Consider the following 23,836-nt stretch of genomic DNA (forward strand, 5'->3'; position numbering starts at 1 on the left):
GCTTTATTTATGATGGTATATGATTAACGTATGATCAAGTCCAAAGATTATATTTTCACAGCAGCTAGTTGTTAGGAATAGCCTTAAGAACTTTTCCATTCTTAGTTCTATGAGGTAGAACTCTTTTCTAATATCCTCCTAAGGATGCCTTGTGACTTTAAGAGGTTAGTTATTAAAGAAACGAATGAAGTTTTTTCATTAACTCGGCTAAAAATCCAGCTTGAAGGGCTAGACAAAATTTCTCTTGTATTTGAGATTACTTTTTATTCCATTTCACTATTTCAGTCTGCTATTACTGAGCAGCCTTATCATTGGCTGATTGATGTATAGGTAAGTTTTCAAGAATATCAAAATAGCAATATAAGATGCTACTAAAATATAAAGTAATTATTTTTTAAAAAAGGAAATTTTTTGTTAGTGAAGCAATTGTACTGCCATCTAAAGAAAAAACACTCCTGATATCTATACTAAAATTAATTTCTAATAACTGAGAGACAGCTTAATACTGGTAGAAAGTGTGAACTCTGAAGGGAGACTTTCTGGCCATGAATCTTGGTCTCACTACTTACCAGCTGTGTAAACTTTTGTAAGTTACTTAAATTTTCCGTGACCATTTCATCATCTATAAAGTGGGAATTACAAAGCCACCTACCCTATAGGATAATTTTGAAGATTGAATTAATTAATATATATGTAACTTACAAAAGCATCTGCTACTTAGTAAATAATAAAAGTTACTAGCAATTGTTATTCAAATAAAGAGCCAAAAAGAGCAACAACCAAAAAACCACACAGGTAATTAGCTATTTCAAATTAAGAGATAAAAAATTTAGCTGACAGAAAGTAGAACAGTGGTTACCAGTGTCTAGAGAGAGGCAGGAATGGGGAGTTACTGTTTAATGGGTATAGAGTTCCAGAATGAGATGATGGATGATGGTAATGTTTGCACAACAGTGTGCATATACTTAATCTTTATGACACTGAGTTGTATGTTAGAAATGGTTAAGATGCAAATTCTTTGTTACGTATATTTTACAATTTAAACAGAACAAAAAAAAAGGGGCGCTTAGGGGGCGCTTCCATGGCTCAGTTGTTAAGCGCATCTGCCTTCAGGTCATGATCCCAGGATCCTGGCTCTGTGCTCAGCAGGAAGGAAGCCTGCTTCTCCCTCTCCCACTCCCCCTGCTTGTGTTTCCTCTCTTACTGTCTCTCTCTCTCTCTCTCTTTCTCTCTATCAAATAAATAATTAAAGAAATCTTTTTTTTTTTTTTAAAGGGAGGTGCACTTGGGTGGCTCAGTCAGTTAAATTGACTTAACCGACTGAGCCCCCCAGGTGCCCCAAGAGGAATAGTTTTCTGGGGATTGAAGCAAAATAATAAATTACGAAGAAAGAAAGATGATCAGGTTTGCCTATATACATTGATTCAAAATACATATATTGAGCTATTACTCATGTCAGATCCTATTTGAGTTGATATCTACAAGTCAAATTATGGTCAAGTGAAGTTGCCAAGAGCCTTTTAGAAAAGACCAGCATCAGGAGGAAACTGAAGAGGGGCTAGAGTGTGGCTAGAGCTCAGGCGGGAGCAAGGTGATCCTTAGGGTTCTGCAGGACCTTTATTTTTATTTATTTATGTGTGTAGTATGTAAGTGGGTAAGCTCTTTGCCCAGTGTGGAGCCCAACCTGGGACTCAAACTTGCAACCCTGAGATCAAGAGTCTGATGCTTAATCGACTGAGCCACCCAGATACTCCTCTGCTGGGCTCTTTAAATTTTACTCTGAGAGGGATACGAAGCTGTGCAATAATTGGTAGCAGGGAAGTGAAGTGATCTTATTTGTATTTTAAAAATTACTCTGGCCACAGTGAGGAGGATGGACTAAGGGAGATGTGGAATGACTTATGTAGGAAACTGAGCTTCACATGTATTGAATCAAATAAGTCAGAATTACTTTACCCTAAAAACTGTCAGCAGTTTCAGCAGTTAGGGGGAAGAAGCACTGAACTGCCTTCTTCCCTCTCAGAAATTCTCAGTTTAGATATGAGAGGATTTTCCAGAAAGGATGAGGGGCAGGAGCAAGTAGTGAAAAACCTTGGTGAAATTGTAACTTAATGGAAAATAACAGGTACATATTTCAAAGCCTAATACCTTCTTATAGAAAACATATTTCAGGGATGCCTGGGTGGCTCAGTCAGCTAAGCATGTGCCTTCACCCAGGTCATGATCCCAAGGTCCTGGGATCGAGTTCCACATCAGGTTCCTTGCTCCTGCTTCTCCTTCTGCCTGCTGCTGCCCTTGCTTGTGCTCTTTCTTTCTCTCTGACAAGTAAATAAATCTTTTTTTAAAAAAAGAGAAAAAGGGAAAAGAAAACATATTTCATGACTCAACAATGTTTTTTAACCCTAGAGGTTAAAGAAATTAATATCTTTTATATTATGTAGGAGATTACAGGGGAATTCTAACATTTGGGGATCTAAAGCAGGACTTGGTTAAATTGAGGTTTTTGTCAGAACTTGTTTCAACTTAATCAGCTAATAACGTGCTCTTGTGTCTTCAGCTTCCTTGTCAGCTTGGAAGGACTCCTTTCATTGCACTCCATTGGCGCAAAGCATTTATAGGTCTGCAGAGAGCTCTAGTGTACAGGAAGGAAAGAAGGGGAATGTTGCACTAGGGCAGGAGCAAGAAGTTTGCTGAAGTGGATGCTGAAGTTCAGATTAACTTACATGTTGAAGGTCACCCAGCAGAAAAAGGGCATTGCTGAAATTTGCATTTGTCTGATTGACTTTGGAGCTTTAAGCACCTTAGTATAATGCTTTCTTTATAATGTAATGCTAAATGAGGAGAAAGAATATAGATGTAACTGTTTTTTATGTAAGTAAAGATGTTTTTATAAGAAAAAAGAATAATGGGGCGCCTGGGTGGCTCAATGGGTTAAAGCCTCTGCCTTCAGCTCAGGTCATGATCCCAGAGTCCTGGGATCAAGCCCTGCATCAGGCTCTCTGCCTACTTGTGTTCTGTCTGTCAAATAAATTAAAAAAAAAAAAAGAAAAATGAATAAGGTGAAAAGTAATAGCTTGTGAGTTTGTATATTGGAAGAGATCTTAAATCTTTTTGTGTTTCTAAAACGTACAGGTGAATTAATGTAACATTGTATGTCAACTGCACTTAAATTTAAAACAATTTTTTAAAAAAAGAAGTAGGGGCATGTGGGTGGCATAGTCAGTTGAACATCCCGTCCTGGGATCAAGCCCTGAGTCAGTCTCCCTACTCAGTGGGAAGCCGTTTGTTCCTCTCCCTCTGCAGCTCCCCCTGCTTCTGCAGGCACTCTCTCTGTCAAGTAAATAAATAAAATCTTTTAAAATAAATAAATTAATTAAAAAGCAAAAGCAATGGGACGCCTGGGTGGCTCAGTTGGTTAAGCAGCTGCCTTCGGCTCAGGTCATGATCCCAGCGTCCTGGGATCGAGTCCCACATCGGGCTCCTTGCTCATCAGGGAGCCTGCTTCTCCCTCTGCCTCTGCCTGCCATTCTGTCTGCCTGTGCTTGCTCTCTCTCCCTCTCTCTCTCTCTCTGACAAATAAAAAAAAAAAATCTTTAAAAAAAAAAAAAAAAAAAAAAAAAGCAAAAGCAAGTTAGAGGGGGACATCTAGGAAGTTTACACATTAATAAATTTATTTCTTTGACTAAAATAGAGTAAATTTCCTCCTTAAAATATTGTGACTGATACCTAATTACTTAAAATTTAAGATAATTACAAAATTGGAAGCATTTCACTATACTAAATGCAAGCTAATTTGTCAGGCATATTCTTTGCACCTTTGAATCTTTATATTTTTTAATTATTTAGATCTCAGCATCCTCTTCAACAAATGAATGCATTTCAGTTAAAGGAAGAATGTATTCTATATTGAAGCAGATAGGAAGTGGAGGCTCAAGTAAGGTAAGTATCTTAAATGTTTAAGAGAGAAAAATGTTTTAAACTTCCTTTCTTTGTCTTTTTACCTTTTAGGGCTCTTTTTTCTTAGCACCTAGGGGCCTGTATTGCTTTTGAGCCAAAAAACCCTTCTCATCCCCTGCTCCCATTCCCTCTCTCCAAGTGACATATCTCTTTAGGCCTATCTCTTAATTTCAGTTCTCTGTTCTTCCCTCTGATGTCTTGTGCTTCCAAATTTCTTCTCTAAATGACATTAGTATTGACTTCAGGATAGCAAATGAAGCTATGTATTATCACAAACTGTCTTGTGTGAATAATATTTTGAATAACATTTTGGGCTAATTCGGCAAGATATTTGATTAATTTTTTGAGTTTTTTGAGTTTTTCTTTTCAAAAACAGTTTAGTAATGTGAAATTTCTGGAATTGGAATAGATCATTTGCTGAATTTATCTGAGTTCTAAATTAATACAGTTCTAATTCTCTGGGTGGAAAGCACCTCAAAAGAGTTATCTATACTTGTACCATCTATAGTTCTTATTCTGTTCTCAAATCTACTTAAGTCTGATTTTTATCTTCATCCCTCACCAAAACAGTTACCACCAATGATCTCCATATTTTCTGCCAAATCTAATTCTTAGCTTTAATTGTGGGTTACTCAGCATTTGGGGCAGTTGATTGTTCTTGCCTTGTTGAAACTTTTTTTGCCCCCATTTGGCCTCTCTCAGTTTTCCTCTTCTCCAACTGGCCTTTTCTTTCCAGTCTTCTTCATGTCCCTTATCTTAATGGCACAATGCCCCAGGCCTCAGCCCTTGATCTCTTCTCTTCCTAAACTCACTTCACTTCTTTGGTGTTGTCCAGTCTCCTGAATTTAAGTATCATGTATATGCTGATAATTCCCAAACATATTTCTAGCTCAGACCTCTCCCTTGAATTCCAGACTTGTATATCCAGTATGACTGCTCTCTATCTCTTCTTGGGTGTCTACCAGGTATTTAAAACTTAATATGTCCCAAACATTACTCTGGCTCCAGTCTTTCCCAGTTCAGTAAATGGCAACTTCGTTCTTCCACTAGTTAGGCCAAAAACTCTGGAATTATTGACTTCACTTTCTCTCACACATACATCCAGCCAATCAGCAAATCTTGTTGGTTTTACCTCAGAGGATATCCAGCATGTGACTATTTCTCACCACCTCTACTGTTAACATTTTGGTCAAATCAGCTGCCATATTTTCACCTGGTTTATTATAATAGCCTTCTTAGTCTCATTGATTCAATCTTTGCTCTCCTGGTGTATTTTCACATAAGAGTCAGTTTTCCTCCAGACATCCTCATCTCTTTGCTCATCCTCTTTGCTCAAATGTCTTCTCAATCAGGCCTTCCTTGACCACACCTCCCACATTCGAATTGCTGGTAAGCTCCATTTCCTTCTTCTTTTTTTTTTTTTTTTTAATATTTTATTTATTTATTTGACAGAGATCACAAGTAGGCAGAGAGGCAGGCAGAGAGAGAGGAGGAAGCAGGCTCCCCGCTGAGCAGAGAGCCCGATGTGGGGCTCGATCCCAGGACCTTGGGATTATGACCTGAGCCTAAGGCAGACGCTTTAACCCACTGAGCCACCCAGGCACTCCCATTTCCTTCTTTATTTTGCTCTGTAGCTCATCTTCTAGTGTGCTCTGTAATTTCCTTATTTGGTTTGTTGTTTGTGTCTTCCTGCATTTGAATGTGAGTTGCATCAAGGTAGGGATGTTTGTCTGATTTCCTCAACAGTGTTTGCTCTGTAACCTGAAATAGTGCCTAGAATGTAACAGATTAAAGTAATTTGTTGGATGAATGTCCTTACTCAACTCTTGCTGTTTTACATTGTTAAGGATGATTTATGAAGCAAAACCTGTTGGGTTTAAGTTTTATGTATTTTCTAAGCCAGCTAACAATAACTAGATTTGTTTAAGACTGCCTTGTTAGCTTATTATAAATAAGGTATATATATTACGATGTGTAACAATTATTCAATAATATTAGTTTCTTTTTTGTATACATTTTCTTCTTTCCATTGCCTCAAATTTCAGGCATGAGAACAAAGGGACAATACAATTGATTTTTATCAATATGTTAGAATTACCTGATTTAGTTGCTTTAATAGGAATTCTTTGGTTAATATTTATTATTCTTTAGTTATATTTGAATAGTGTCAAGGTGTGATATTAGTGGCATGTTTTCAGAGGATATAAAATGATCTTGCTGATATTTTAAACGTTTTTTCCTTGGAGCATAATGAAGATGCTAGCTTAAGTCAAGAGCCAGGTGATAAAGCCTTGACTGGCCCATATTTTTTTTTAGTATGATTACCTTATCATTATTTAATTTAATTGTTAGAGTGGAGTTGAAAAAATCCCCATGCCTCAGAGAAAGAGAGTAACACGCTTTATGAAACATTTATGTTCTATTCTAGAGTTTAGACAGTGACCAACATATATTGTATGAAGAGCATTTAGAAAGGTCATGGGGGCAATTAGGAATGGTCATGACACTGGCCTTTCTATTTCTTTAACTTTCCATGAAACTGAAAATGATAACTGATACTATCTATGAAATGGAAATAAGGGCTACCTAATCATTAGTAACTGTAAGAGTTTTGCCAGAGCAGGGGCAATAGGGGGGTGAAAGCACATACATGAAAAAGTTGATTTAAAAGTTTTCATTTCCTCTAAAACTTTGAGATCTTATTATGTTGTTTTAATATCCTGCAAATCCTCTTTCTGTTAAACCTGACAACTTTATTAGGTTCTAAAATGTCCACTTTATTCTGTCCTAATAGTCCCTGAAGATAGTAGGTAACTTTGTTGCACTCCAAATATATCATCTGGGTCATCCTTCCAAACCTGTGTGGTAGATACTAGTAACAACATTGTAATTGTATTAGAGTAGTAAATACTTTCAATTCTCTGAGGTTTGTAAGGCTGTTTACCTTTTACAAAGTGCCTTTATATGTTTTAAAATTCCTTTTATCTCTTCCCTTGTTATTTTCTGCTGTCTCTTTCCCTATTACTGTTTTAATGCCTGTCCCTGTCTAATTTGCTATGTGTGCAAGTAAAACTGGTAATACTTTGTTAGAGTTTTGTATTTAAAATTTTAATAACACTTCTGTTCTTTTCTTATTCCTTGCCCCAACCAGCTGGGTAGTCAAGGTTAAATGGCTTTTGAGTAAATGATATTTTATTTCATTGTGTCCAAAGGGATAAATGAATGTAATTTCTCTTGCTTACCCTGGCATTTATATTTATATTCATGCATTTCAGAAGCCTCAACCCTATTGCATATTTGTTGAAAGTTAGACACATTAACAGGGTTTTCTATTTTTCAAAATGTATTATCCGCCCCATCAATATTGGTTAAAAGTTACTATCATTATAGCCAGAGCAGTTTGACCTGGACCTCAGAGATACTGACAGTGGGCTTATAGGAACATCTTGTTCCTATCAACTTGACTTTGAAAATTGGACCTAATCCACTTTTCACAACTGAATATACAGATAGTTTACGATTACTACAGATTTTAAAATACTCTCTACCACATGAATGAAATGTCAGTTCCAGGCACGATGGGAAAAACACCATCTGTGAAATGAATTGACTCTTTATGACAGCCCTTAGATATTCTTAACATTTTTTAATGTCTTCTTCTTTAGGTTATTTTCCTGGTTAAGGCATCTGATAGAATGTTACGAATATATATGAAATTGCAATTATCTTTTTTATATGTTAATATTAAAAACTTTTTAGGTTTACCCCTTTGCATTATAGAATGCCCATTGTTGGGGTACCTGGGTGGCTCAGTGGGTTAAAGCCTCTGCCTTCGACTCAGATCATGATCCCAGGGTCCTGGGATTGAGCCCCGCATCCGGATCTCTGCTTAGCGGGGAGCCTGCTTCCTCCCCTCTCTCTGCCTGCCTCTCTGCCTACTTGTGATCTCTATCAAATAAATAAATAAAATCTTAGAATGCCCATTGTCATAGGTAGCTGAGAATGGTCTTTTAACTCTTCTAACATTTTTTCCCTTCAATACTCAAAATAAGCCCAGATATGTTTAATTATTCATATCAGTATTCCTTAACCTAAAATTCTAATAAATTTAGAAGTATTATGATAATGTAAATGTAGTGCGTTCTAAACTTTTTCTTTTGTTCTACTATATAGGTATTCCAGGTATTGAATGAAAAGAAACAGATACATGCCATAAAATATGTGAACTTAGAAGAAGCAGATAATCAAACAATTGAGAGTTACCGGAATGAAATCGCTTACTTAAATAAACTACAACAACACAGTGATAAGATCATCCGACTTTATGATTAGTAAGAATTTTTTTAATTTGAAAAGAAAACTATTTTTGGTATAATTCTTTAGAATTAGTGAATCTTAATAGTATAATCTAACCATGTATTGTTCTGGATTTTTAATTTGTTTTTAATGGCAGTGAAATCACGGACCAGTACATTTACATGGTAATGGAGTGTGGAAATATAGACCTAAATAGTTGGCTTAAAAAGAAAAAATCCATCAATCCATGGGAACGCAAAAGTTACTGGAAAAATATGTTGGAGGCAGTTCACACAATTCATCAACATGGTATTTTAAAATCTCTTCTTATGCAGAGTTATAATAATCATTAATATTGTCATCTTAGAGAAATATACCATTAATTTTTAGGTATTTGTTATTGGCACCTTTAGATAAGATAAATATTTGGAAGCTCATTTAAAGATGAAGGGACAAAACACCATTTCTTTTTTCTTTTTTCTTTTTTTTTTTAGATTTTATTTATTTATTTGACAGAGATCACAAGTAGGCAGACAGGCAGGCAGAGAGAGAGAGAGGAGAAAGCAGGCTCCCCGCTGAGCAGGGAACCTGATGTGGGTCTCGATCCCAGGACCCTGGGATCATGACCTGAGCCGAAGGCAGAAGCTTTAACCCATTGAGCCACCCAGGTGCCCCAAAAAACCATTTCTTCAAAGCATTTTTTACCAAAGGATATAGTGCATGAACTCAAGTCCCCACAGCCATAATGTATCCATAATGCAAAATATACCCATATCTTTTTTTTTTTTTTTAAGATTTTGTTTATTTATTTGACACAGAGAGAGATCACAAGTAGGCAGAGAGGCAGGCAGAGAGAGGGGGAAGCAGGCTCCCCGCTGAGCAGAGAGCCCGATGTGGGGCTCGATCCCAGGACCCTGAGATCATGACCTGAGCCGAAGGCAGAAGCCTCTGCCCAATATATCCCCTCCCCTTAACCCACTGAGCCACCCAGGGCCCTCCTCCCCCCCATATCTTTATTAGTATTAACATAGTCCATTATCCTGGGTCTCCAAGTAGTTCATGATAGCAGATCTGAGACTTTGGGGTTTGGGTATGTCAAAAATCTGAGATGTTTATTTCTCTCATTCTCTTGGTCATTTGTATTGTGTACCCTGTGTGGGAGTTAGTTTCATTCTTTTTCAATTGTTAGCCCTAAGTTTTTTACTTTACTTGGACTAGGTTCTTTTTAGGACTTCTCTGCCTTTACTGTATCCTTTTTTTTTTTTTTTAAGATTTTATTTATTTATTTGACAGATCACAAGTAGGCAGAGAGGCAGGCAGAGAGAGAGGAAGGGAAGCAGGCTCCCTGCTGAGCAGAGAGCCTGATGGGCTCAATCCCAAGACCCTGGAATCATGAACTGAGCCGAAGGCAGAGACTTTAACCCCCTGAGCCACCCAGGCGCCGCCTATCCTTTTTTTCAAAAATAACATTTAACTTAGATAATTGTAATTTTTTTTCCCTCATGTCTCCTGTAAATTAAAAGATAATTCATCAGTGATTAAGGTCAGGGTTGTAGGGATTAGAGTCTTAACACCTGGCAGTATAATTTACAATGCTATATAGTAGTTGGTGAATCACAGTGATTTTAAGATTATTAACTCTGAAGCCAGACTGCCTGGGTCAAGTCTGGCCCTGTCACAAGTCTGGCCCTGACCTTGAACAAATTACTCAAGCTCTTTGTCTTAGCTTCCTCTCTTAAAAGTGGGGATTATAATAGTACACTAATTACCCAGTGCTGGTATGAAAATTAAGTGATTCAATCTAAGCAGCAAACTTAGAGGAGTATCTGGCACATAGCAGGTGCTGTTTCTTTTTAGAAAATAATAAAAATGAACATTTAATTTGATTGACTAAAGGAATCAACTTGGCCAGTAGATTGTGAAACTTTTTGGTACTTATAATGTTTTACATTGTCTAATATTACAATGGATTTTTATTCTGAAGGCATCGTTCACAGTGATCTGAAACCTGCTAACTTTCTGATAGTTGATGGGATGCTAAAGTTAATTGACTTTGGGATTGCAAACCAAATGCAACCAGATACAACAAGTATTGTTAAAGACTCTCAGGTAAGTGAATGGTTGGTTACCCCACACTACAGTTCAGTTCCTTTTTACCCGTAAAGCATTTTGCTAACAGGGATTTTATTTTTTCCCTCCTCATTCGTCAAAGGATTTAAAACCTTTGTATAAGGGACGCCTGGGTGGCTCAGTTGGTTAAGCAGCTGCCTTCGGCTCAGGTCATGATCCCAGCGTCCTGGGATCGAGTCCCACATCGGGCTCCTTGCTTGTCAGGGAGCCTGCTTCTCCCTCTGCCTCTGCCTGCCATTCTGTCTGCCTGTGCTTGCTCTCTCTCCCCCTCTCTCTCTGACAAATAAATAAAATCTTTTAAAAAAATAAAAAAATAAATAAAAATAAATAAAACCTTTTGTATAAGAATAAATACTTTAAGAATCAAAACCATGTTTAATACACTTTAGTATAGGAAGCCAATATCAGGTAGAAATAAATTGAGCAATTTTGAATGATTTTCCTATAGTTGAGGTAGAGAAGCAGTAATATCTATCTTGGAGATCATCTTGGTCATGATCTTGAGTTCACCTGAAACCGTCTCAGAAATACCTGGTAACAATCGAAGAGGAAATTTCAGTTACATATTTTTCATTGTCTGTGAGGTAAGATTATTTCATTCTTCTGGAGAAGTAAAGCTTTTCCTATCACTTGGATTTGAAAAAATCCTTTTTTTAGTAACTTTTTTAAGATTTATTTTTTTATTTTAGAGAGAGAGCGAGCAAGCAGCAAGTGCAAGTGAGGGGAGAGGCAGAGGGAGAAAGAGAGAAAATCCTTAAGCCAATTCCTCGATGAGCGGGAAGCTTGATCCCAGGGCCCTGAGATCATGACACAAGCAGAAATCTAGAGATGGCCACTTAACTGACTGAGCCACTCACACTCCCCTGAAAAAAATTTCTCAAGTGGGCCTTCATATTGGAAACACCATAATGAATACTGTACCCAACTGCATTTTTCTAATAGGATATGCAGTCACAAACTTAATAAATTTGTCCCCATAAAAACTAAGGTGATGACACCAAAAAATAACTAAATATAATCCTGCTTGAGCCAATATGATGTGTTCCGCATATGTAGATTTTTGATGTGGATCTGCCATAATCCTAGAAGTAAAACTAGACCTTTTTTAGGAGGAATAGATGGACAGCATGCCCTTGAAAAAATTCTATTTGACAGTGACTTCTCTTTGTATTGTAAATGTGGCTGAACATTGGAGCTCCTGGGTGGCTTAGTTGGCTAAGTGTCCAACTCTTGATTTCAGCTCATGTTGTGATCTCAGGGTAATGGGATGGAGCCCTAGGTCAGGCTCCCCTGCTAAATGGGGAATCTGCTGCTCTTGGTCTCCTGCCCCTCCCCCTGCTCATGTCCTCACATGCATGTAAGCATGCTCTCGCTCTCTAACATAAATAAATAAATCTTTAAAAAATATATGGCTGAACATTTAGTTGTAAATCAGCTTGAAGATATCCTCTATGGCAAGGTTCTAAATACAGGTATTCTGTGTTTGAAAACAGAATCATTTGTTTTAGAATAAAATAAATGCCTTATAAGGTTGGCATAATCTGACTGTGGAAGCTCTTGCATGATTTATATACCTGCCCCATCTCACTCTGGACATGGGTCCAGGGAATACTTTGGAGACATATCTAGAATTTTGATAAGTTGGTTGGTTGATTTTTTTTTTTTTTTTTTTTTAAGAAAAGCATTTTGGGTCTATTCCAGCACAGAAATGAGTAATGTTAATTCCTTCAAAGTTTATGACTTTTTATATAATTTTAGCATCAATAGTTTTTATGGTAGTTACTCTTTACCATCACAGAAAAAGCTCAACATTCTGAAAAGAATAACTTTTCTGATTATGAATCCAATTTGCTAGAGTTGTGAAGAAATTTATGTCCTAATATTCTTGTCAGTTACATGAGTTTTTAAAAACTTACTCCAATATTTGTAGTCATTCACGTTTCCAAGAGTCTAACATTTGTGTTTTAAAAAATTGAAGGCAAAATAAAGTATTTTCATTGATTTGTGTTTTCTATGACTTGGCATACAGGTTGGTACAGTTAATTATATGCCACCAGAAGCAATCAAAGATATGTCTTCCTCAAGAGAGAATGGGAAATCCAAGTCAAAGGTACTGTGAAGGTTATTTACATCCCATTTATTGGACATCAATAGGGAATGGGCTATACTCTGATTAAAATTAACAGCTAACTCAAAGTTGCTTAAGTTCTAAAACTTTTTAGGCCATTATAGAGACCTTGGTTTCTTAAGCAAATTGGCATGGGATTCAATTTCACTGTTATTTATTGATTTGAGATTGTTCTTTTCCTGTTGTGCTTTTATGATGTCTCAACAGTTTGCTCCATTAAGAAATGTTACCAGGATATTCATAGGTTTTAAAATTAAAAGTAGAAATTAAGATTAAATTAGCTCTGATTTGGACACCTTAAATGGTATTGAATTGATAATGTTTGAAGTCTTTGGTTTCTTCTTTGGTTCTTATATTTTTATCTCTTACCATTTATTTATTTGTGAATTCTGCATTACCAAGTATAAATCTCATCCGTAATTTTTTTCCCAGCTTGCCACAGGCTACTTTCCTACTTACCTTATTTCACCACCTCATTGATCTTTGTGTTAGCCTTGTTAGTGTCCCTTGTTGGACTCCTTTTGCCTGCCAGGATGCCTCTGGCATCCTTCTTCCTTCTTCCTCTGGAGCAATGTCACACTGTGTGTGCAAGCACACATTGTTGTCCAGGGACTTGCATTCAAGCAATAGATCAACCTCTTCATTAACAAATATCTCTGTGACTTAACTTGCCTGCTTTCTTCATCTATAAATTAAGTTTACAAACAGTACCATTAAAAACTAATTGAGGGGCACCTAGGTGGCTCAGTCGGTTAAGCGTCGGACTCTTGATTTTGGCTCAGGTCAGGATATCAGCAGGGTCCTGAGATTGAGCGCACACCCACCCCACACCCCGGTCAGGCTCTGCATTTGCATCTCTCTTTCTCTCTCCCTCTGCCTCTTCTACTCGCACACGTGTATGCGTGCTTTCTCTTTCTCTCAGAATAAATAAATCTTTTAAAAAATACATAAAAATAAAAAGTAATTGAAGATTAAATAAGAAAGAATATAAATCAATACATTATCTAGTTCAAAATAATTGCTTAATGAATGTGTAATTACTAATTGTATTTTCTGTCCTAGAAAGTTGTGACTTTTAAATATCTTCTCAGGGGCGCCTGGGTGGCTCAGTCATTAGCATCCACCTTAGGCTCAGGTCATGACCCCAGGGTTCTGGGATCAAGTCCCGCATGGGGTTCCCTGCTCAGTGGGAGGCCTGCTTCCCCCTTTCCCACTCCTCCTGCTTGTGTTCCCTCTCTTGCTGTTTCTCTCTCTGTAAAAAAAATAAATAAAATTTTTTTTTTTTTTTTTTTTTAAGATTTTATTTATTTGACAGAGAGAAATCACAAGTAGGCAGAGAGGCAGGCAGAGAGAGAGGAGGAAGCAGGCTCCCTGCTGAGCAGAAAGCCCGATGTGGGGCTCGAACCCAGGACCTGGGATCATGACCTGAGCTGAAGGCAGCGGCTTAACCCACTGAGCCACCCAGGCGCCCTAAATAAAATTTTTAAATAAATAAATAAATATCTTCTTAAATAACTGATATAATATGTCAAAGAATCTCTCATAAAATTCTTTTTATGTCTTTTTAGCTTCCCCTTTTAATACTTAGATTTGTTGTCTTTTTTCTTCTTGGTTAGAACTTACTAAGGTTTTGTTAATCTTAAAAAACAAAGTCTTACTTTATTCTGTTTTCACTTGTTCTCTAATTAGTTTCTGCTTTTATTATTTTTATTTCCTTCAGGTTTCTTTCTCTTTTTTTCTAGTTTCTGGGATTTTTTTTAAAGAATTTATTTATTTGACACAGAGAGAGAAAGAGAGAGCGCGTGAGCACGCGCGCATTAAGCAAGGGGAGCGACAGGCAGAGAAAGAGGTAGAAGAGAAGCAGGCTCACTACTGAGCAAAGAGCCATTGTGGGGCTAGATCCCAGAACACTGGGATCATGACCTGAGCGAAAGGCAGACTCTTAACCTACTGGGCCACCCAGATGCCTCTCTAGTTTCTGGACTTAAATAATTGCTAATTTAATTTTTGTAATCTTTTTAATTAAAACTAATTTTTACTTTGAGTTTTACTTTAAATTCTACCTATACATCTTTTGTAGTATTATTTTCATTAACTTCTAAAATGTGCAATTTTAGTTTTAAAATACTATGAAATAAGATTTTTTTTAAGTAAGATTTATTTTGAATTGCATGTAGAGTTCAGATTTTTTAGTTGTCAACTCAGTGCTTTAATATTATGAGTAAATCTCCGGTTGTTTGAAACACCTGCTATCCAGTGGCCTTAGTGATTCTGAATAGAAGACAAATTTTTTATCTCAACATGTGAGGTAATCCCTCCTGGTAAAGAGCTCAGACCCCTCCCAGTCTAGCGCTATTCTCAAATTACTTTCCACTGAATATCTGTTGGCTGTTTGTGGAGTTTCTGTTCTGAGATCTATCAGGCACATTCACTATTTCCTTCTGCTTTCTGTTTTAGCTACCTCTACCATTCAGTTTTTGTGGCTGTTGGTAGTTTGTCTCCATTCATATTCTGGGGTTCATGAGTAGTTTTTCACTTAGTTTTGTTGTAAATATTTTCTGTATGTATATGGTTTTGCTACTAGACTTCTCTATTTTATCTGGGGATTTGGACAGATTGAAAAGCGATGCTGTGATCTAAAAAGTAAAACAAATAAACAAAAAGAACAGACTCATACATACAGAGAACAGTGATGGTTGCCAGAGGGGAGGAGGCTAAGAGATTGTGCAAAATGGGTGAAGAGGAGTGGGAGGTACTAGACTCCATTTACAGAATGAGTAAGTCAGGGGATGAAAGGCACAGCACAGAGAATAGAGTCAGTGGTATTTTAACAGTTGTGTGATGACAGGTGGCAGCCACACTTAAGGTGAGCATAGCATAGTATGTTGAGTTGTCAAATCACTATGTTGTACACCTGAAACTAATGTAACGTGTGTCAACCATACATCAATTAAAGAAAGAAATAAGAACAACTATGTTGCCACAGCCACTGTCATTTTTCCATAATTTGAAATCCTTTAAAATCCATGATTTATTTAGAAATAGATTTAATTTCCAGATGGTTAAGTTGGATGAGGGTTTTTAATTATTATTAATTCATTTTTAGTTTTCTTTGTGTTCAGATAGTGGAATCTGTTTTATCTGCCATTTTCTTTTTTTTTTTTTTTTTTAAGATTTTATTTATTTATTTGTCAGAGAGAGAGAGAGAGAGCGAGAGTGAGCACAAGCAGATAGAGTGGCAGGCAGAGACAGAGGGAGAAGCAGGCTCCCTGCTGAGCAAGGAGCCTGATGTGGGACTCGATCCGAGGACGCTGGGATCATGACCTGAGCCGAAGGCAGCGGCCTAACCCACTGAGCCACCCAGGCGTCCCTTATCTGCCATTTTCTGAAAGGCATGTGAAAATTTCTCTATCACTTCCCCTAAGAGAATTTAATATAGTTTTTACTTAATATAGTTCTATTAAATGTAGTTTCAATGCATAGATGTTTCTGACTATCCTCTCCTCCTAGTTGGTCATTTTAAATTTTAAAATTGGCATTTTAAAATGGCTTTTCCGCTTTTAGAAGTATTCTGCTATGTTCTTATTCTTTTTTTCTAATATTAATATTCCTATTCTGCTCCCCCCCTTCTTTTTTTTTTTTTGCATTTGGTTATGTGTCCATTTTTTTTCTTTTTTTCTCATTTGGTTTAGATGAATCTTTTTTGACAGCATATTTATTTTGTTTTAATGTATGTTTGAGTATCTACCTTTTAAAAGGAATTTAACCCTTCTCATTTGTTATGCCCACTTCTATGTTTTATCTTGTTCTTTTTAAAGTCAAAATTATGATTGTTTTAATATTGCATTATTTCTAATGAGAGTATTTAATGCAAAGAATACTTAATAGGAAGTAACATTCCTTGACTAGTTACTATACTCAGAAATTACTCTCTAGGGGCACCTGGGTGGCTCAGCGGGTTAAGCCGCTGCCTTCGGCTCAGGTCATGATCTCAGGGTCCTGGGATCAAGCCCGGCATCGGGCTCTCTGCTCAGCAGGGAGCCTGCTTCCTCCTCTCTCTCTGCCTGCTTGTGATCTCTCTCTGTCAAATAAATAAATAAAATCTTAAAAAAAAAAAAAAAAAAAGAAATTACTCTCTATGGTTAAACGTATCTCATGGTTATATCATTCATTTAATGCCCATGACAATGTACTTTTATTATTTCTATTTTAGAGGTGAGGAAATGGATCTACATAGAATTACTAGCTAGTAATAAGGCCAGGAATCAAATCTAGCCTAGCCTGGCTCTACATGTATTCTTGGGTTTAGGATAGCTCAACTTAACCTTTTAAAAAAAAAAAATCTATGCATACTTATATGTTATGAATTTATATAAAAATTTATCCTAATCCTGGGGCATGTGGGTGGCTTAATCAGGTAAACATCTGACTCTTCATTTTGACTCAAGTCATGATCTCCCTCAATGGTGAGATCAAGCCTTGCCTTGTGCTTAGCACAGAGTCTCCTTAGGATTCCTTCTCTCTCTCTCTCTCAGTCTCTGCCTCTGCTCCTTCCCCTGCTCTCACCTTTTTTATCTCTCTCTAATAAATAAAATATTAAAAATTATTTATTGTAATCCAGTAATTTTGGAGAAAACAAGTAAATTTAAAACTTGCAGTTCTTTAGTTTTTAATATTTTCACAAGCTGACAAGAACGTAATATGTTTCAGTTGAAATATTTTATTTTATTTTATTTTATTTTTTTTTTTTTTTAAAGATTTTATTTATTTATTTGTCAGAGAGAGAGAGGGAGAGAGAGCAAGCACAGGCAGACAGAATGGCAGGCACAGGCAGAGGAAGAAGCAGGCTCCCCGATGAGCAAGGAGCCCGATGTGGGACTCGATCCCAGGACGCTGGGATCATGACCTGAGCCGAAGGCAGCTGCTCAACCAACTGAGCCACCCAGGCGTCCCTCAGTTGAAATATTTTAATTATGAGTTTGTTAAGAGACGTAAAGGAAAGCTCATCTCTTAATAAAATAACCAAATATAACAACTAGATATATATACTAACCAAATATAACAACTATATAAAACTAGAAAAAGATATTTTTTCATGTAAATCTAATCTAGTACTTGCCCATTCATTGAGGTTTAGTTATGATTTTAAATGTTAGGGTTTTTATGTGTACATGTGTGTATAAAATATTCTTACATATAATTTTATGTTAAGATTATAGCAACTTAGTATTCTTTTTTTTTTTTTTTTTTTTTTCCCCTCCTAACTAGATAAGCCCCAAAAGTGATGTTTGGTCCTTAGGTTGCATTTTGTACTATATGACTTATGGGAAGACACCATTTCAGCATATAATTAATCAGATTTCTAAATTACATGCCATAATCGACCCTAATCATGAAATCGAATTTCCTGATATTCCAGAGAAAGATCTTCAAGATGTGTTAAAGGTAACATTAATAGTATATGAACATAGAAGAACAATATTTCATATACTCAAATTGTTTCCTTAGAAGAAATAGTTGAACTCACTGGAATTATGTAACTGGCTTCGATAAATACATCTGGTCTATTTTTTTTTTTTTTTTAAACATCTGGTCTATTGAAAGGAATTCCTGAATGAATTACTTTTTAAGTCATGATAAATTCACTTTGAAGGTGTTTTAAAGCTTATGAATACTTGGGGATTTTGCAAAAATGACTTGTGAAATAATCTTGTTACTTCTGAGTAGGCTATCTAGAAAGCAACTTCTGTGGTATGATACAATCTTGAATAACACTTTATATCAATATTACATAAGGAAACTTGATTGTGTTTTAATTCTTATTTTTATAGTGTTGTCTAATAAGGGACCCTAAGCAGAGGATATCCATTCCTGAGCTTCTGACACATCCATATGTTCAAATTCAAACTCACCCAGGTACTTTGAAAATCAGTTTATTAGTAACTACTAATACAAAGAGATGTCTAGCTATAACAAAAAACAGAATATGAAATGGCTTCTCATCCCAGCCTGCCTCCTTCCATAAGGAAGTTCCTTTTATGCTAAAATACTAACATAAACGAAATTCCTTTTTTTTACTTGCTGGCATTCATATTTACTTATCCTAGGTAAGTGCTGTGATTAGAAGCCAGTTAATTGTGCTGTTAAACAGAATGTATTTGTATCTGATTTTATATTTTTTATTGGTATGGGCATGTTACTGATTATATTTTTTGGCAGGTAACCAGATGGCTAAGGGCACCACTGAAGAAATGAAATATGTTCTGGGCCAACTTGTTGGTCTGAATTCTCCTAACTCCATTTTGAAAGCTGCTAAAGTAAGAATGTCTATTCTCTTTCTACATTACTTTTAAATGTTTTGTATAGTTTAGTGAATAAGACACTTAGGTAATCCAAAGAAAAGTTGGTCTAATCATCACATCAACTATGAAGCATATTTCTACATTTAAATACTTAATGTGTCCTTTTTGACAAATATAGACCTGGTTGATTTACATTCTTTTTCTGCAGACAGCATAATTGAAAGTATTTTGTCATATTAGGTACATTCCTAAAATTGCTGTCAGATCTCAACTGGAATAAATTTCATAAGGAATTTGTCATTTAAATCAACAACATTCTTAACACAGCTTTCGAATTCATTTCTTCTAGTCATTTTTTTTTTTCCAGAAGGCATCTTGGAGAATCTCTGTATTTGTTATATATAATGGCTTAAAGCTGTATACAGCACTCAGAATATTTCTCAAAGCAAATGTCTCAGACCTTTCGTTCATCCTCCCAGTGTTTATTTCTGTCTATACCACCATTTTTTAATCTCATTGCCATCACACCCCTAGAACCCTATATATGCTTATTGACCAACTGGTTTAGTTACCAAGCAGTTACTAATTATTTATTTCCATTATAGTGCTACTATAAAATTATGGTAGCTTAAAAACACTCTTAGCTCTCTAAAGCCAATCTAAGATGTCAAAAACTTTGATACATTCTGGAGGAATTTACTATACATTCACTATTATATTTGCATTCATGGCATTAAGGTAAATTTTTTTTTAAATTTTCGTAGGTGCTTGTGGTTAAATCAGTGTCTTTACCAATTCAAATTGGACAAAATTTGTTTTATAATTTTACTCTATTTCATATCTCCGTGTTTTAAATTTCTTACCAGTATATTATTTAGGGCCTTTTATAAATAAAATTGAAATGAATTATCTTTACTACTAAGGTTATGTTATGTGTTCCTTCAGGGTAGAGATGTGTGTTTAGTCTTAAATCTTTTAAAATATGTAGATTTTAATATAGCTAATTCTGTTTATATAACTATTTTTTTAAGGTCAACTGTTTATTGAAATATCATCTGATATACATCTGATGAGTGTATTTTAAGGTGTAGCAATTTATCTAAGACTGGCTTTAAGAAAAAATATGGGAGAGTAAGGCCTTTAAGATGTATATATATGCTTATTAATGACTATGTTACATTTCTTTCATAGAATGATGGAGCTGTATCTCATGATAGTGGATTCTTAGGTCAAGCTAGGTGTTTACTGTTCTTAATTATCTTCAATCATTTATAAAATAATTTTCTAGTTTTAAGAATAAGAGAGAAATTCACTACATATTAGAATATATGTTGTTATCTTTACTCATCTGATAATACATTGAATTTTAGAAGTTACAAAACAAGTGTGTGTTTTTCATTTCAGACTTTATATGACCGCTATAGTAGTGGTGAAAGTCATGATTCCTCTTCATCCAAGACTTTTGAAAAAAAATGGGAGAAAAAATGACTTGCAGCTACTCATAAATTGTCAGATATCACCTATAAAATATACTGGACTACTGTACTCTTGATTCTCTGTGGAAATCTGCTTTTAAAGACAACTTCACCCTAAGATGTCAATGGCAGAAAAATTCAGTGCATTAACTTCAAAAGAAAACTGTAAAAATAATAACCACTAATGATACTATATATATTAAGTTGTTTTCTCTTATTCTTTCCTGTAAATCTACTCTATTTGATACCATTTCACATTTAGAATAGTGGGTGAACAACTGAAATATATTCTGAAGAACTATGTAAATAAAGCTTTGTAGCATAAAATGACACTAAAATGTAAAAATTGTATAATTATTTTCTTTAAGCAAATGTACTGCTGGTGTGGCAGCATAATTCTTAATAAAAATTGAATTAAGGGAAGACACAAGAGTAGAATTTAGTAAATGAACTTCAAGAAGAAAATTCCAAAGGGTTTGAATTCTAAAATAGATTTCCTAATTGCTTTGTGGTACTGATACAGTCCAGAGTTTTAGGGCTGTACTTTGATGATTCTTTTAATTCTCTCTGATTCTTCATGATATCTATTGCTTGGTGTTTAGATTATCATACTGGCTTTTTATTTCTTTAATTTTATTTATTTATTTTTAAAGATTTTATTTACTTATTTGACAGAGAGAGACAGTGAGAGAGGGAATGCAAGCAGGGGGAGCGGGAGAAGGAGAGACAGGCTTCCCAAAGAGAAGGGAGCCTGATGTGGGGCTTGACCCCAGGACCCTGGGATCATGACCTGAGCCGAAGGCAGACATTTAACAAGTGAGCCACCCAGGCACCCCTATCATGCTGGCTTCTGTGGTATAAGTTATATAGGACATGCCCTCACTATGTGACTTGCTTGGTAATTATAAATGTAGTCTTAGAGTCTTCAGGACTGAGTCTAGTAGACTTTGCTCCCAACCCCTTTTCTTTTCTTTTTTTAGATTTCAATAGACCTTTTTAAAAATTAAGCCTTTTAGATCTGGTTTAGGTTCACAGCAAAATTGAGGGGAATGTGTAGAGATTTCCTATATAGCCCTTGCCCCCATACATGCACAGTCTCCCTCATTATCAGCATCCCCCTGGTACATTTGTTAAAAATAATGAACCTACATTGACACACCATAATAATCACCCAAAGTCTGTAGTTTACATACAGTTCAGTCTTGGTGGTATACATTCTATACGTTTGGAGAAATGTATGATGACAAATATCCATCATAATGCTATCATAGAGTATTTTCTTTTTTTTTTTTTTAAAGATTTTATTTATTTGACAGAGATCACAAGTAGGCAGAGAGAGAGGAGGAAGCAGGCTCCCTGCTGAGCAGAGCCCGATGTGGGGCTCGATCCCAGGACCCTGGGATCATGACCTGAGCCGAAGGCAGAGGCTTTAACCCACTGAGCCACCCAGGCGCCCCTCATAGAGTATTTTCATTGCCCTAAAAATCTTGTGTACTCCTCCTATTCACCTGTCCCCTACCCCATAATCACTGGCTATCACTGATCTTCTAATTGTCTCAATAGTTTTGCCTCTTCCAGAACATTATATAGTTGGAATTATAAAGTAGGTAGCCTTTTCAGATTAGTTTCTTTCACTTAGAAAAATTCCTCCAGTTCTTTTCAGTGCCTAGTTATATTCTATTGTATGGAAGTACCGCAATTTATCCATTACCTACTGTAGGTCATCTTGATTGCTTCCAGATTTTGGCAATTATGAATAAAGCTGCTCTAATCTGTGTAGAGGTTTTCAACTCCCCAAGGAGCATGTTTGATGTATTGATGGTAAGAGTATATTGAGTTTTGTAAGAAACTGCCAAACTGTCTTCCAAAGTGGCTATACCATTTTGCATTCCTTTCAGCAGTAAATGAAAGTTCTGTTGCTCCGCTTCCTCACCAGAGTTTGGAGTTGTCAGTGTTCCAGATTTTGGCCATTCTAATAGGTATGGAGTAGTATGTAATTGTTCTTTTCATTTACATTTCTGTGATGACACATGATGTGTAATATCTTTTCATATGCTTATTTGCGAGCTGATACCATCTTTGATGAGATGCCTTTGGCTTATTTTTTAAATTGGGTTTGTTTTCTTAAAGTTAAGTTAGTTTTAAGAATTCTTCATATATTTTGGATAGCAGTCCTTTATCAGATGTCTTTTGCAAATATTTTTTTCTCAGTCTGTGTCTTGTCTTCTCATTTTCTTGATACTGTCTTTCATAGTGCAGAAGTTTTTCATCTCAACCTACTCTGCCACCCAGGTGACTTGCTGTATGTTTTTTATAGATACTCTAAGTTGAGGAAGTTCCCCTTTATTCTTAGTTTCCTGGGAGTTTTTATCATGAATAGATGTTAGATTTTGTCAGTTGCTTTCTCTGGATCTATTAATAATGGTCATGTGAATTTTCTTTTGTAGCCTGTTGATGTGATTGATTACATTGATTTTTGAATGTTACACCAGCCTTGACTACTTGCAATAAAGCTCACTTAGTGGTGGTGTACAATTCCTTTAATACATTGTTGAATTTGATTTGCTATTATTTTATTGAAGATTTTCACATCTACTATATTCATGAGAGATATTTGTTTTCCTGAAATATCTTTGGTTTTGATATTAGGGTAATGTTGGCCTCATAGCATGAGTTAGGAAGTATTCCCTCTGCTTCTCTCCTCTGAAAGAGCTTGTAGAGAATTCATATAATTTCTTCCTTAAATATTTGGTAGAATTCACCAGTGAACCCCTGTGGGCCTGGGAACCCATTTGGAAGGTAATGAATTATTGATTCAATTTCTTTACTAGATAAAACCTATTCAGGTTTTTTTTTTTTGTTTTTTTTTTTTTTAAGGTTTTACTTTGAGAGAGGGAGAGAGAGAGAGTATGACAGCTGGGGAGGGCAGAGGGAGAAGCAGACTCCCCATTGAGCAGGGAGCCCAACCTGGGGCTCGATCCCAGGATCCTAGGATCGTGATCTGAGCTGAAGGCAGATGCTTAACCGGCTGACCCACCCAGGCACCCTGTTTATTCTTGTGTGAGTTTTGGCAAATTGTGTTTTTTAAGAAACTGGCCCATTTCACCTAGTTTATCAAATTCATGAGCATAGAGATGTTCACAGTAGTTCTTTAGTATCCTTTTAATGTCTGTAGAATCTATAGTTATGTCCTTTCTTTTTTTTCTACTATAGTAATTTGTGTCCTCTCTTTTTTTCCTTAGTCTGACTAGAGGCTTATTGATTTTATCTTTTCAAAGAGTCAGTTTTGGGTTGCATGATTTTTCTCTATTGATAAACTGTTTTCAATTTCTTCTATTTCTGCTCTAATTCTTTTTTTTTTTCATATTTATTACTTACTTTAAAAAAATTTTTTTTTCAGTGATCCAGAATTCATTGTTTATGCACCACACCCAGTGCTCCATGCAATACATACCCCCTTTAATACCCACCACCAGGCTCACCCAACCCCCCTACCCACCTCCCTTCCAAATCCCTGTTTGTTTCTCAGAGTCCACAGTCTCTGATGG

General features: G+C 36.0%; 1 protein-coding gene across 4 annotated transcripts in view; it reads left to right on the forward strand.

Annotated features, from left to right (window-relative positions):
* The window catches only part of LOC111147603 (TTK protein kinase), a 43,935-nt gene extending 23,315 nt beyond the window's left edge, over positions 1-20,620 (forward strand). For 2 of the 4 annotated variants that reach the window (XM_022503747.1, XM_022503744.1), the window contains exons 14-22: positions 3,847-3,939; positions 8,131-8,288; positions 8,411-8,562; positions 10,238-10,362; positions 12,413-12,493; positions 17,780-17,956; positions 18,343-18,427; positions 18,731-18,828; positions 20,218-20,620. In XM_022503747.1, coding sequence (XP_022359455.1) covers positions 3,847-3,939; positions 8,131-8,288; positions 8,411-8,562; positions 10,238-10,362; positions 12,413-12,493; positions 17,780-17,956; positions 18,343-18,427; positions 18,731-18,828; positions 20,218-20,301 — 1,053 coding nt within the window. In that variant the 3' untranslated portion in view covers positions 20,302-20,620. The remainder of the gene's footprint in view (positions 1-3,846; positions 3,940-8,130; positions 8,289-8,410; positions 8,563-10,237; positions 10,363-12,412; positions 12,494-17,779; positions 17,957-18,342; positions 18,428-18,730; positions 18,829-20,217) is intronic. The other 2 variants (XM_022503745.1, XM_022503746.1) reach the window with 1 other exon arrangement.
* Positions 20,621-23,836: the final 3,216 nt, after the last annotated feature.

Source organism: Enhydra lutris, unplaced genomic scaffold, assembly GCF_002288905.1.
Source record: "Enhydra lutris kenyoni isolate GAN:26980312 unplaced genomic scaffold, ASM228890v2 scaffoldscaffold17, whole genome shotgun sequence".
NCBI lineage: Eukaryota > Metazoa > Chordata > Mammalia > Carnivora > Mustelidae > Enhydra > Enhydra lutris.